The sequence below is a fragment of the Fulmarus glacialis genome, unplaced genomic scaffold (genome assembly GCF_000690835.1).
Source record: "Fulmarus glacialis isolate BGI_N327 unplaced genomic scaffold, ASM69083v1 scaffold4662, whole genome shotgun sequence".
Lineage (NCBI taxonomy): Eukaryota > Metazoa > Chordata > Aves > Procellariiformes > Procellariidae > Fulmarus > Fulmarus glacialis.
The window spans coordinates 95234-107593 of record NW_009197045.1 but is presented as its reverse complement, the minus strand read 5'-3'; the positions used below and the strand labels follow the sequence as shown (position 1 = coordinate 107593).

The 12360-nt window shown below is 44.2% G+C and overlaps 1 protein-coding gene across 1 annotated transcript in view; it reads right to left on the bottom strand.

Annotated features, from left to right (window-relative positions):
- Positions 1-4529: 4529 nt before the first annotated feature.
- Positions 4530-12360, bottom strand: part of ADTRP (androgen-dependent TFPI-regulating protein) — a 32210-nt gene continuing 24379 nt past the window's right edge. Inside the window, exons 5-6 of the mRNA XM_009572384.1 lie at positions 10779-10930; positions 4530-4573 (exon numbers count right to left, since the gene is read on the bottom strand). Of these exons, the coding sequence (XP_009570679.1) occupies positions 4530-4573; positions 10779-10930 (196 nt within the window). The remainder of the gene's footprint in view (positions 4574-10778; positions 10931-12360) is intronic.

Sequence of the window (12360 nt, the reverse complement as noted above, 5' to 3'; positions counted from 1 at the left end):
AGAGCGTGTTTCTTCCCTCTCGGAGGCACACTTCCAAAATTGCCCTTCTCCCTGCCAGCCTCTAGAAAAGCCTGAGGGAAACAAGTGCTTCAGCACGGAGCTCCTCTTCTTATACACACGGGTCCTCACTTCCCGCTTGGGCACCGGTGCCCGGGCCCGCCGAACCCTGCTGCGGCCGCGCCGCGCTGCACAGAGCTGTCCCGTCCCCGCAGCCCGTGCGAGCTCTCACTCGGGAGCTGAGGCTGTCCCCGTGATTTTGGGAGTTCCCGCTGCTGGCTGGGGCAGGGAAAGGTGATTTGTGGGCCTGGACAAGAACAGCCCGAGTCCTTGCAAGCCCGTGGGTGAGAGCTCCATCAGCCAGGCAGGGAGGTGTGCTGCCCGCCCCATCGCCTCTGCCACGGGAAAGGTCACCTCCGGGCCCCGGGGACAGTCACCTCTGCGGCACAGAGCGTGTAAACTGGGGGCCTGAACTCTTCACAGACAGACCCTTTCTCCGTGTGCGTGTGCCGTGCAGCGCGCCTGTGTGCTGCGTCAGGGCCAGGAGATGCTGCTACCAGGGCTTTTGATCCTGACGTGGAAGAAAAGCAGCAGAAGGAAAAACTGGTGTTTCCACACGCAGGCAGGAGTGGCGGCGTGTTGTGGCACACGGACTTTTAGTAGACTAAGTGACGGACGTGTCTTTCACCTGCCAGCTGGCGATGGCATCGTTGCTAAGTGGTTCCATGCCACAAACTTGATTGAACATCTCAAAATGAAAAGCAGGTATGTGTTGGTTTATGTAGGTTTCCGTCTCTTCTCCTTGAGGAACGTAGTCCTTACCGACAGCGACACCAGATCGTCCTGCGTACTCGGAGAAGGTAGTTCTGTTTGTCTCAGATGAAGGAAAAAGCTTTACTTTCTTATATATGTGCTGCTCTCTGGGTAGCGAGGGGAATTACCCTCGCAAGGCGAAAGGAACTTGAAGATCTGCTTAAATGTTTTGAGAGCATTTGCTAGAAGGTAACATTTGAAACGCCAAGTAGTAGTATCAAATTTTATAGCTCAGAACTGTTATTGGGTCATATCCTAGAGGTTTTACTCAAACCAGTGTTTTTAAACACCAATGTCTGGAAGTTAAACTAAAGTGTATTGACATCAAACACCTTAGATATTTGTTTGCTTTTCAGAAACATTGAACTCCTTGCAGGGTGGGGCCTCTGGAGACTTCAAAAAGGCAAAAATTTCACTTTGGAGCTTTCGACCACTTGGTACGAGGTCTCGCCTATTGTAATTGTATTTGTTTTTTACCTGCTGTTTTTTCCAAAAGGTTAATTCAATCACAAACAGTTCTTAGCTGTAAGCAGTAGCTTTAGCTCAAGAGCAGAACTTGATATTGAGGTTATTCATATGACTCCACACAGCCAATAACCTCTTCCTCTGAGGTAACCAGATAATCAGTAAGGTTAATTATTGTGAACCCATATATGAATGCAATGATTTTTTCCAATATTTACTGAATAACTTGCCTGGGAAATGGGTCTTAGTTTGGGTCTCATGGTTGATTCTAAGCCTCCTCTTACCACCACCCCTGAGACTCTCTGGTTCATTTTGTGGCACAAAATATTTAATTATGTGCTCTGCCAAGTGAATACAAGGTCTCAAATTGAATTTCAGCCTCTCTGGGCAAGTATTTTAGATACTTTGGTAGAATGTAAATGCATATTTTCTGCATGCCAGATCCCAGCCCCATATCCATCAAAGTAAATCTTCAGTACTTCCACTGAAGGCTTGGAACAATCCTCAGTTATGTTATTGAGGTCAGATTGTGACCCTGAAGCTCTGGCAGAGACCCAAACCAAGAAATTTGTGTGGGAAATTGGGGAGGGAATAAATTAGCACTTGCCTATGCTTTTTGTAGGAGTAAACTGTTACAAAGGTGTGAGCTAAGATGAAAGCTCCTAATCGTGGTGGATATTGCTTTCCAGCTGTTTCTGCTGGAAGTAGCTCTCCGTGTGCGTATGGGATGGGTCCTTATTTTTCTCATGGTGCTCTGTCTCAAATAACAACCAATTTTACTTTTACTTCCCCTGACTGTCCCCGTCCCCCTCACTTCCTCCAAAGAAAAATCACTTAAACTTATAAAAAGAAAGTCCAGGGCTAGGTTCTAGTTTGGGATTTTTTGCTCTGGTGAATTTTAACCTTCATTTTCTCTCTACCAAACAAAAGTGGCAGGTCTAAATACTATTAGGAAATTGTGGTTGTCATATTGCACACTGTACTGCGGAAAAAATTAATTGCTGTTTTTTCGCCCGAGGGTTTAAGCGGCAGTCCCTTGGTCTGACTGGGAGCATGTCATTTTCCTCCCGACGGAGACTGCGTACCGTCGAGCAGCATGAAAGGATTCCTGTACAGCTGCACTGGGTGAGTGGGCGGGCATCTCATTCAGTAATAACATCTAGTTTATACAGCCATGAAAATCTACAGCTATAAATAAACAGTTCTGACTGATTTTGCATACTTACTCAAAATAAAACGAGAGAGACAAACAGACTGGGAAGAGAAATCTAGTGTAAACGTCATAAGGGCCAGACCCTTACTCAGTGTACCTCAGTAAAGCCTTTTTGAAATCACGGGGGAAATGCGGGTTCGTGATCAATGGCGTACACTTTCCTCCTTACAGGGCTTCGTGTGCATCAGAGAAAGGAGCAAAGCAAACCCGAGATCCCGGCAGTTGTGTTTTGGGGAGAGGGGTTCCTGATCGCTTCCCCAAAGCGCATGACTGGGATCCAGCCTCTCCGTGCAGGACATAACAGAGAGCAGGGCCTCTTCTGAGCCCTTTTCAAAGAAAGAAACATCCCCCACCCTGTCCCAAAGGTGAATCTTGATGTGAGCAGGAGCCAAGGGCAAGATCTGCTGTCCATCTCCTGGCTGGACGTGGAAATAAGTGCCCCTCCATGTCAGGGCCCAGGCTTTGTTTTGAGTTTCTGACATTTAAACTGCTTGCACTGGACTGTTAGTTTAAAAAAACAAACAAACAAACAAACACCAAACACAAAAAACCCCACCAAACCAGAAAAAAACCCCAACCTCCAAAAACCCCACTCCAACAAACCTGCACAGGGAGTCTCCTGACCTTTCTCCTCTTCTCTAATCTCCTTCATGGTTTTTCTGCCTGCCTCTCTGAAATACTTCTTTCAGCATCTTTCAGCTGAATTCTTTCCATGTTCTCCTTTAGCTTCAACAGAAAAGGAGGGGGAAGTGTGTGTGTAATTGCTTACATTCCCCTTGCGAGGTTAGCTGGAGCGAGTTATCCAGATAAGCTGGGAATTATTGAATGCGCGCACGTCTTTCATTGAGTTAACTTAGTTTACAGTCTAGCCCTAGTATGTTAACTTCCCAGACTAGAATTTTATCAGGTGCTTAACATGTGAGAAGAACAATCTTATGTATACACATTATTTTTTTTATTGCTCACAGGCAGCTTACAATGTGTTTCGTTTTTACTAAGCTCCAGCAGCATTTGAAAGATGAAAATAACACCCTGGTGAACTGCGTGTACAGTAGCTCTAAGCTAGGGGGTTTGGCAGTGAAGATGGAGTTAGACATTTAAGTACTGCAACTAGTTTCAAATCCTCATTTAAACGCAAGGCTAATAACAGAGATCTTTCTTTTTCATGTTGACCATTAAGGAACACTTATGCTACTGTCGGTTTTGCCTGTTTATTGGAGGTTTGCAAAGCAGATCTCCAGTGTTTTAGATGTTAACAAGATGTTGAGGCTAATAACAGAAATCAACTATATTGAGCAAGATTAGTAAACATGTGAATGGAGTGTAATTATATGGCAGGCAGCTTTATGTTAAACAGTGCTTTAAATTAACATGCTTTCTGTCAAAGCAATCATACAGTCAGTATAATTAGGTTACTTTTGCTGCAAGATTAACTGAAACCAAGAAAAAGGAAGAATGTATTGCGATCAGATTTCCTGTTAAAATGGAGGGGAGATATTATGCATATTAATATTCCAGAATGTTTCTCGTTAGAAGAACTTGGCTTCATGGTGAACTTTCTGAGCAGACATTCCTAATTACAGTCCTTGTTAGCCCAATTTGTTATCTAGCTAGCTTGGAAGTCACAGCACTGTTAAAATTACCCCTCCTCTTAATTTTTTCCAGACTTGATGAAGGGTAATCCAAACAAGAGCTGGCTTGCATTCAGAGGTCTTTTGCAGAGTTGTGCCAAGCTGATGAGGGAGTTCGTTTACCAGCGACGATTTTTAACCACGGACACATCCTCACGTACATTGTGCAAGAGATGAGAAATCTGTGTAAACAGATGAACACAATTTTCTTATTCATAGCAGTTGCGGAGTTATCATGTAAGAGGCAAACATTTCATATTTTCCACCGGTTTTCCATATGTCTGATGACATAATGGCTTCACCAGAAGCTGCAATGCATTGGAGAAAGGATTTATCACAGCTGCATTTATTTTCCTCTACTTCATGGCTTCAGCATTCATGGAGACATCGTTTGGCTTGAAGAGGAGGATTCACTTGCCTTTCCGCCTGTAGTCCAGTATTACTACTGAATCTCCTGTTTGGAGGCAGAGGAGAACAGATTATTGGGAAAAAAGGCACAACAGAGAACTCCTCTCTCGGACCACGCACACTGTTGGGAGGAGGAGGTGAACCTGGCCCCAGCCGCCCAACATCCCTGGGGAACCGAACCTGCCTGGGAGGGGGAGCAAGCTGTGAGTCCATGGCTTGGACCGGCTGCTAATGCCGAAGTGCTGCAGAAGTCGAATGAGCCTGGGATGTCCCTAGCAAGTAAGGGATTACTCGACTACTGAGGAATGGTTTGAAATCTACCGTGGGCCACATCCCTTGACAATAATGGTGCTTTGCTAGTGGGGAAAAAGTATCTGCCACCAAAGAAGCCTAGCTCGGTGCAAGAATACGTGAAAAGCTTTAAAAATAAAGCTCATCTGAAAAGGCAGCAGATGATTAATCCCGCAGCTAGGATATCTGGAGCATCCTCACGCGTCTGGCCAGGATGGCAGAGGACCTACCAAAGACCCACAGCTTTCTGAAGCACCAGCTAGAGACCAGATGTGCTACTGTGTGGCAATAACCAAATATATTTGGGTACCCTTATCTAAAGCACTCTCTCAGCCTCTCTTCTTCCCTGTTGATGATCATTTACCCACAGGGAACCCTCTTTTAAAGGTGCTTTCCTTCTCCATAGACCTCAGAGGCTCTGAAACACTAATTGCTGTGTTTTATTTATCTCCAGCCTGCACAGCATTTGGCAATTGACCTGATATGGAACAAAATTCTGGCATTTCTTCCTTCCCAAATGATCCTGTAAGTATTTTGTTCTGACCAAACAGAAATTTTAAAGTTGAGAGAGAAAAAACTCCACCAAAAAAGAGACTAGCCTATTAGGCCAGGGACAGCATATTAGCAAGCACCTGCTAATGTCTGGCCCCCAGTGATGAAACCGTAAGCCCTGGGTTGCCAGAGCTTCCGATCCGGTCTCCCTCCAGTGGATCATCAGATAAACTTGTCAGCAAGAGTAGGGCATGTGACAGATGGTGCAGGTGTCCTTTAAATAGCTAGACTCCTCTACCCGAGGGGTAAACTGCAGCTTGGGGGAGTGACAAATATGTAGGTTATAAATATGCCATCACAGGTTTGTGGCACAACTAGGATGAACAGATGAGACAAAAGTAAATACCTATATTTTGTTTGCAAACTTTAGGCTGTAAATCCTCTTAAATTTGAGTTCCATTCATCACTAGCAATACGGTGAAATCATAGATATAAACATTATTTGTTCACTGAAAGAAACAGATATAGCCTGGACTCTTATTCTTTGTTTTTAAAGGCATCATAGAACAAATGAAGATATCTTCTGGAAAGGAGGCTCAGTTTAAAAATCCCTGCTGGACACTATAATAACAAAGGGTGGAACCTGTATCTGGATTGATAACTACCTGCAGAACATGAGCGTTTTAACATTCATAAAAAAATGGCTGTTCATAAGCCTGTACCAGTAGAATGGCAGAACGACTTCGTACCCCGTACAGTTGCGCTTTGCATCCCCTTTATTTGCCACTCGGGTTTCTGCAATCTCAACAGCTGCTCAGAAGAATGAGAGCATCGAGAATTCAATCGTATTACAGTATTCGTATCGCACAGATTCATGCGCCGTCACATAGGCTGGGTTTCCCAATAGCTGACTACAGGGTATTAAGAGAGCCTGGTTTCACAAGCATGTAAATACAAAAATAAAACCCAGGGAAAACAATCAGTTCCTAAAACATGTCCTGTGTTTCTGGAAAATGCATTTAATGCAAAAGTACTCCAAAGAGAAGAGGAAAAATACGTTGAAGAGAAGACTGCCGTCTAACTTTAGCTCGGCCTTAGGTGAATACGTTTCAGCAATGTCTCCGCAAGATGTTGAAGAGCTTGTAGAAGATCTGGAGGAGCACGTCCATCCATGCACTGGGCACGAGGAAGTTACTCCACCATAAGTTTCCTCTTTTTCCTGAGAGCAATGGCCCTTATTCTTGTTGTACTGCCTTATCCCTTGCTTTACAATACCTTTAATTCTGGCTTTGTCCCCTTGGTGTTCCTCAGCCAACTGCTGGCCAAAGCTTTCGCTTCTGGAGGACAGTGAGCATCCAGGCATGTGTCTGTGGGAGCTGCTGCCCGCTCCAAGAGCCAGCCTCCCTTTCTGCCCCATTTCTCTCCCAAAGGACAGTTCCACCACCTGGGGATGAGCATTTCTCTGGACTTGGCAGAGGCCTTGTGGCTGTAAAATCTCACAAGTGGTTTGCCCAGCGTCCCTCTGGAGGCATTTGAACCACTGGCGGAGCGGGTAGCTGTTGCCAGCTATAGCTCCTATCCACCCGCATTTCAGAGTATTGAAATGAAGCAGCTGATGAATGTTGTTTTGGATGTTTTTTCAGGTGTGTTAGGTGGAAGACAAATGAATCTGCCCCATCTTCAAATGCTGGTGCCAGAGAAGAGACCTCACCTGAAATGTTGTCTGTCTGATGTGGAGAACTTTGATCCGAATTTCTCCCAAGGATCTGGTTGTCTCACCAGGAGCAAAACCCGAGGGGAAACTGCTTTGCTTTGTTTTTGAGGGTTCTAGTTTGACTGGTCAAAGTACATGAGATCAGTTGCCTGCGTGATGTTTTCTACCCATTGGGAACGGGAGAAGCTATAGCACTGTTCATCTTTGGTACTCGGACCGTGCAGCCAAATTCTTGGCTGAGGTAAATTTATGGCAGTAAAAGAATCGGCCCATTGTTTCCAATTATCCTCTTTGGAGTTTCTGTATTGCTCAACATTGTCTAGTACTCTAGAAACTCTGGGATTTAAAACAAAAAAAAGTCATTACTGGTACTATTTTCTGTGCCTCTCAGGCTGTGCAGCTGGGTTGCCTTAGTTACCACCAATCCAACTGTGCAAGGGGAGGGAGAGGCACATGAGAGATAATACATTTTTAAAACCTACAATACTGTATGAAACAATTTGTCTATAAATAATAAAACAAATTTAGGGTCTGGCATCTTTTGGTTGTTCTGAAAAGGAAAAACAAGGTTATATTATTTGACAGCCTGGATTTTCCAGCTCTCAGAAATGACATTGTATCTTTTTGGTCAAGCACAGGACATAGCTTTAAAAATTACTTGCTTGAAGCTGAAAGCTGCCATCCATAGACTTTGGAATAAGTTGGAACTGAATATACCTTTAAGGGTGAAAAAGAGTAAGTATTTACAGAACTGGTTTTAGGAAAAGTGATAGTGGCCTGAAGCTATAAAGGAACATGGAAGAGAGCCTATATGAAGCATGGTATGCAGTGGGACAAGCTTCATTTGCAGCCTACGGTCTGCCACAGGAGGTAAGTCCAGAAGGAAACCAGGCTTGCCACTCATGCGGAGCTATTTGTTAATCACTTCTTGCACCTTCGAATAAACACAGCTTGTCTGGGCGCAAACTCAGCAAGCTTTCTTCCTTCAAGTGGGAAAGAAAGGAAAAGAAGAAGCGGCCCCAGAGCCTTTCCCTTTGGGGCGAATCCTGGTCGCAGCAGCCCGGGCAGGGCTCTCCGCCTCGGCAGATGCCCCCAGCATCAGCTCTAATTGCTTGGTGGCTACAGGTCTTATTGGAGGTGTTTCCAGATGTTCCTATAGGAACCTAGTGGACAACTGCATTACTCTGTAACTCAAACTGGGCTTTTGGGAGACTGGGCTTTTGCAGGAAGCAAAAGAGAGGCAGAAGTGCCCTTCCATGTCCCCTTTCTTTTGGGGGAGGGAGGAGGTGGGCAGGGTGGAGGGTACGGAGAGATAAAGAGGTCTATCCACTACCACCACAGATTGTTTTGCTTTTTGTGTGGGGTTTTTTTTTTTTCTGCAGGGTTATTTTAACTGCATCATCTCCCTTATTGTGATGGGAAGGTGAGACAGGAAAGGGTAGGATGAAAAAAAGTACGTGGAGCCATTTTTGCTGTGAGAAGAAAGGTATGTTGGAATCGCGTCTTCATTCAGTTTGCAGCTGTTTTTACTCTGGCAACGCTGAGCCAAGGATTTGTCTCAGTCAGGAACATATTAAGACTCTGGCACACTGTAATTTGGAATAGCTTTCCTCTGGCTGTGTTTCAATGCTTATTGGGACCTTGTTATCAATACCAGCTTAAGGAAGTCCTACCCTTCTCTTGGGTGGACACAGCTGGGAAATGGATCGAGAAAATGATCCCAGTTGAAAACAGCTCCTGCTTGCAAGAAACAGGCTTGTGTGGGGGAGTAGAAAGGAGCGAGGGGCGGTGGGCAGGAGCTTAGTGAGAAGTTATTGCTGCCAAAGGCCCTGTATTATCAAACTGCAGCCTCAGATCCCGCAGAGTTGCCAGCTATTGGGGTGCAGCTTGCAGCTTCTTTTATCGGCGTACAGCAAATCCAGGGAATGCTGCCAGTCCTGGGGGTGAAGAGCTGAGGATGCACGTGAAGTAGCAAGAGTTTGCACAAACACGGGGAACTGTAACTCAGGGGGAGTGTCCTGCACGTGGATGAAAACACCATGTAATTAAGGCCATGATTTTGTGGCTCCTTTGAAGAATATCAAGTATGCATGGAGAGGCCGACCCACCACACACAGGAGGCCTCCATGGATTGCAAGAGCACACCAGATATCAATGGAGGATGTCATGTATGCTGGGTTTATATATATTCTCTGAGGTTACATTCGTGCTATCACAACTTTTTCAGCCTTTTCAGCCTTTCTGTGTGCACAGAAAAGAAAGTTGAGTGCTTGCCACGGTTTCTTTAGAAATATCTTAAATTAACATCTCTTAAGTGAGTATATTTAGTCAGCTGTTCAAAATGTGTCTAATTTTTCCAGTTAATTTGATCTCTGCTTGGCACGACCTTTTGTCTGATCAATTAACACCTTGGAAGTCAAATTATTTTAATTCTGATTATCTCCAACTTATGCATCGGGCATGCTCTAGGCCTGAAATTACTAATACGTACTCAGCGATCAAAAATTTGATACCTAGATGTATCAGATATCAGATCTCATATAAAGACCTATACTGTCTTGTAGTGATGATGTGGTCTTTGATTAGTAATAGTTACTATTTATGTGATGCCTTTTAAACCAGAGCTAGTGCAGAAAGGCTGCAGATCTGTTTTCATTTACCAGCAATCCTCATCTCGTATCATGTTTATGCAAAGATAGAATTCGGCCAAAATTTCCAAACATGGACATGTAGAGCAAGCATCTTATTTGCAAAGGTATCAAGCGGTAAAGTTGGTTATTCAGCACATTTGAAAGTCAATCTGCTGCTTTTAGGTAGTTGAGTACGGATGGTGAGAGACTAGCTACAGACACACTACTTTGGCTTGACAAGCATGTGAGACTTCACAAAACGGATCAGGCATCAAATGCTCCCTGAGAACAGAGGGAGGTTGTCTTATTTTCAGAGGTGTTTTCTTTCATCAGAAAGCTAGTTTAAGAAATTGCAAATGTTCACACATTTGTCCCAAATAAAATACACGCGTTTTGCTGACAGAAACACTTTCATCCTCAAAAACTTAATCTTGAATGAAAAAGGAGAGAGGAAACTAGAATGGGGGAAAAAAATATATAAATAAATAATAATGTCCCATGCCAAACCCCCAAAGCTGCCTCATCAGTTCTTTTTCTTCCACCTGTTGAATGTGTCCTCCTAAACTACTTTTTTTTTTTTTTTCTAATGGCCCATTTGTCCAAGGAAGCTGCCTTTCATTTTCTTTAAATCATTACTGATTATACCGCTACCGAAGCAGAAGGGAGGTGATCTCAACAGTTTGTAAAACTTTCTGAAGTGCTGTACTCACGGAGCTGCTGCCATGTTTTCACTTGGATACACTAATGCCTTCCTATAAATTGTCAGTGCCATTCCCTAGTCTGACAAACGCCACGTGATGCAGGTGTAAGAGAGATTTGGATTCTCTGGACCCTTGTTTGAGAAGGAATTCAGAATCCAGTGATTATGCTGGTAAGAGGTACTTCTCGAACCACATTAGAGAAACCTGGCCCAGCCTTTTATCTGGTAGGGTTGGGATTCTAGCTCCAGTTTTGTTCTCTGTTTGTTAGCAATTGGTTAGGACCTGGCAATCTCTATCAGACACCCAAATACCACCCCCCAGTACCCCCTTCCTCTCCCCACCAGCCTAGGCCATCACAGGAATTCATTTTAGATAAAATTTTTTTTCATATGGATAGAAGTGAAAAACAGAACTTGGACTGACCCCATATCATACGGTTGAGGAACTCCCCGAAGTTGTAGAAAGAGATGATGATGACAAGGCTACCGGCGAAAAAGGCTGCTAGCCCGGCCGGGCTGAACAAAGCAAAGAGAGGATATACCCACTCTCCCGTTACAGAATAAATCCACAGGACCCTAGGCAAGGAGAGAAATGACCTTTGGTTAGGACCATTCAGTTAGGATGAACCACTTCATGATTTCTAACTCCTGAAGGGCCAAGTTATCAAAACAATCTTGATACAGAGAAAATTAGCTCAGCTGTCGATACATGTCCTCGGCATTTGGGCAATTTGCTGTGAAGCACACTTGAGCCACTGCTAAATTAGGTGGGTTTCAGTGCAGGTTGAAATGCACGCAATGTTCTGCTGTCACCCTGGTGGCATTGGCTATTAATGACAGTAAAATAACAGCAGAATAGCAAAATGCTCAGAAATAGGGATGTGCACTTGGCTATTCTAAGTGAAGCTTATTCAAATAAGCTCTCACATATGTGTTTGCTCTTTAGTTACAACAGCTTTTCAGCCCCCATCGAGATCTCGAGGGTCTGGGAGACAAAGTGCTGTTTCTCACTGTCTCTCCTGCCACTGTTGACCGCTGTTGACCACAGTTTTGGGCAGTGGAAAGAAGTTTTCAGGAGGTGAGAGGGCAAGGGGAATTCTCCAGCTGCTTTTCTCTTGGTCTAAGAGGAGGAGCAGGTAGGCAGGAAACAGATGTAGCTGCTTTGCTCCTTTGTGCCAGAACCATTTGCAAAGCACTGTTTGGAAAAGGGAAAGAAGGGAGAGGATGGATATGCTTGCCTTATAGGGCTTCTTTTCTTTTACTTAGGCCCTCTCTTTCTGCCTTTTTCTTCTCTCAGAAAACATCTTGTAGTGGCTATCAGTTCACTGACATTATTTTCATTGTTTATGGCTCGTAAGAGTGGCTGGTAGGAAATGCCTGGACTTAAGAATATAAAAATGCTCTTTATATATTAAATTTAGGAAAAATACATTTTTATAGATAAAATTATGTATATTTGTATGGAATAAGTAAAGAATATAAAAAATAGGAGAGGTCTCCAGGCATTGTTATGAGGATGTGTCATTCTAACAATGGGCAGCACTTCCCTAAAGAGAACCTTTGGGTCCAAAGAGTCCTAAAAGGTTTAATTCTTGATTAAAAAACCCACATCTGAGCAGTATGCCATGCTTTCCACCACCAGTGCTAACATGGGAATGCAATCCCACTCTCTCTGATGGCACCCAGCCTGCCACCTTACACTGAGCATCACGCCTCGAAGAGAAGTGACAAACAGGCTGCCCCACCAGCCTGAAACTGTGTCACGAAACTGAGGAATGGGAGAGTGCTAAGAAAAAAAAAAGGCTGAAAAGATGATTTTTTCCTTTCTCTAGTTGGAGAAGGAAGGGTTAGGGCATAAAACTGGTGGGTTTTTACCTTGCCTGTAAAGAGAGATTGACTAATCCCCACCTAAGGGGTAGGGTGGAGAAATGGAGGGGGTTGGTAGTAGAGCTGTCTGGGCTGAGCGTGGAAATGTTAAGTGTAGAGACTCATTTTCAAGATTTAAG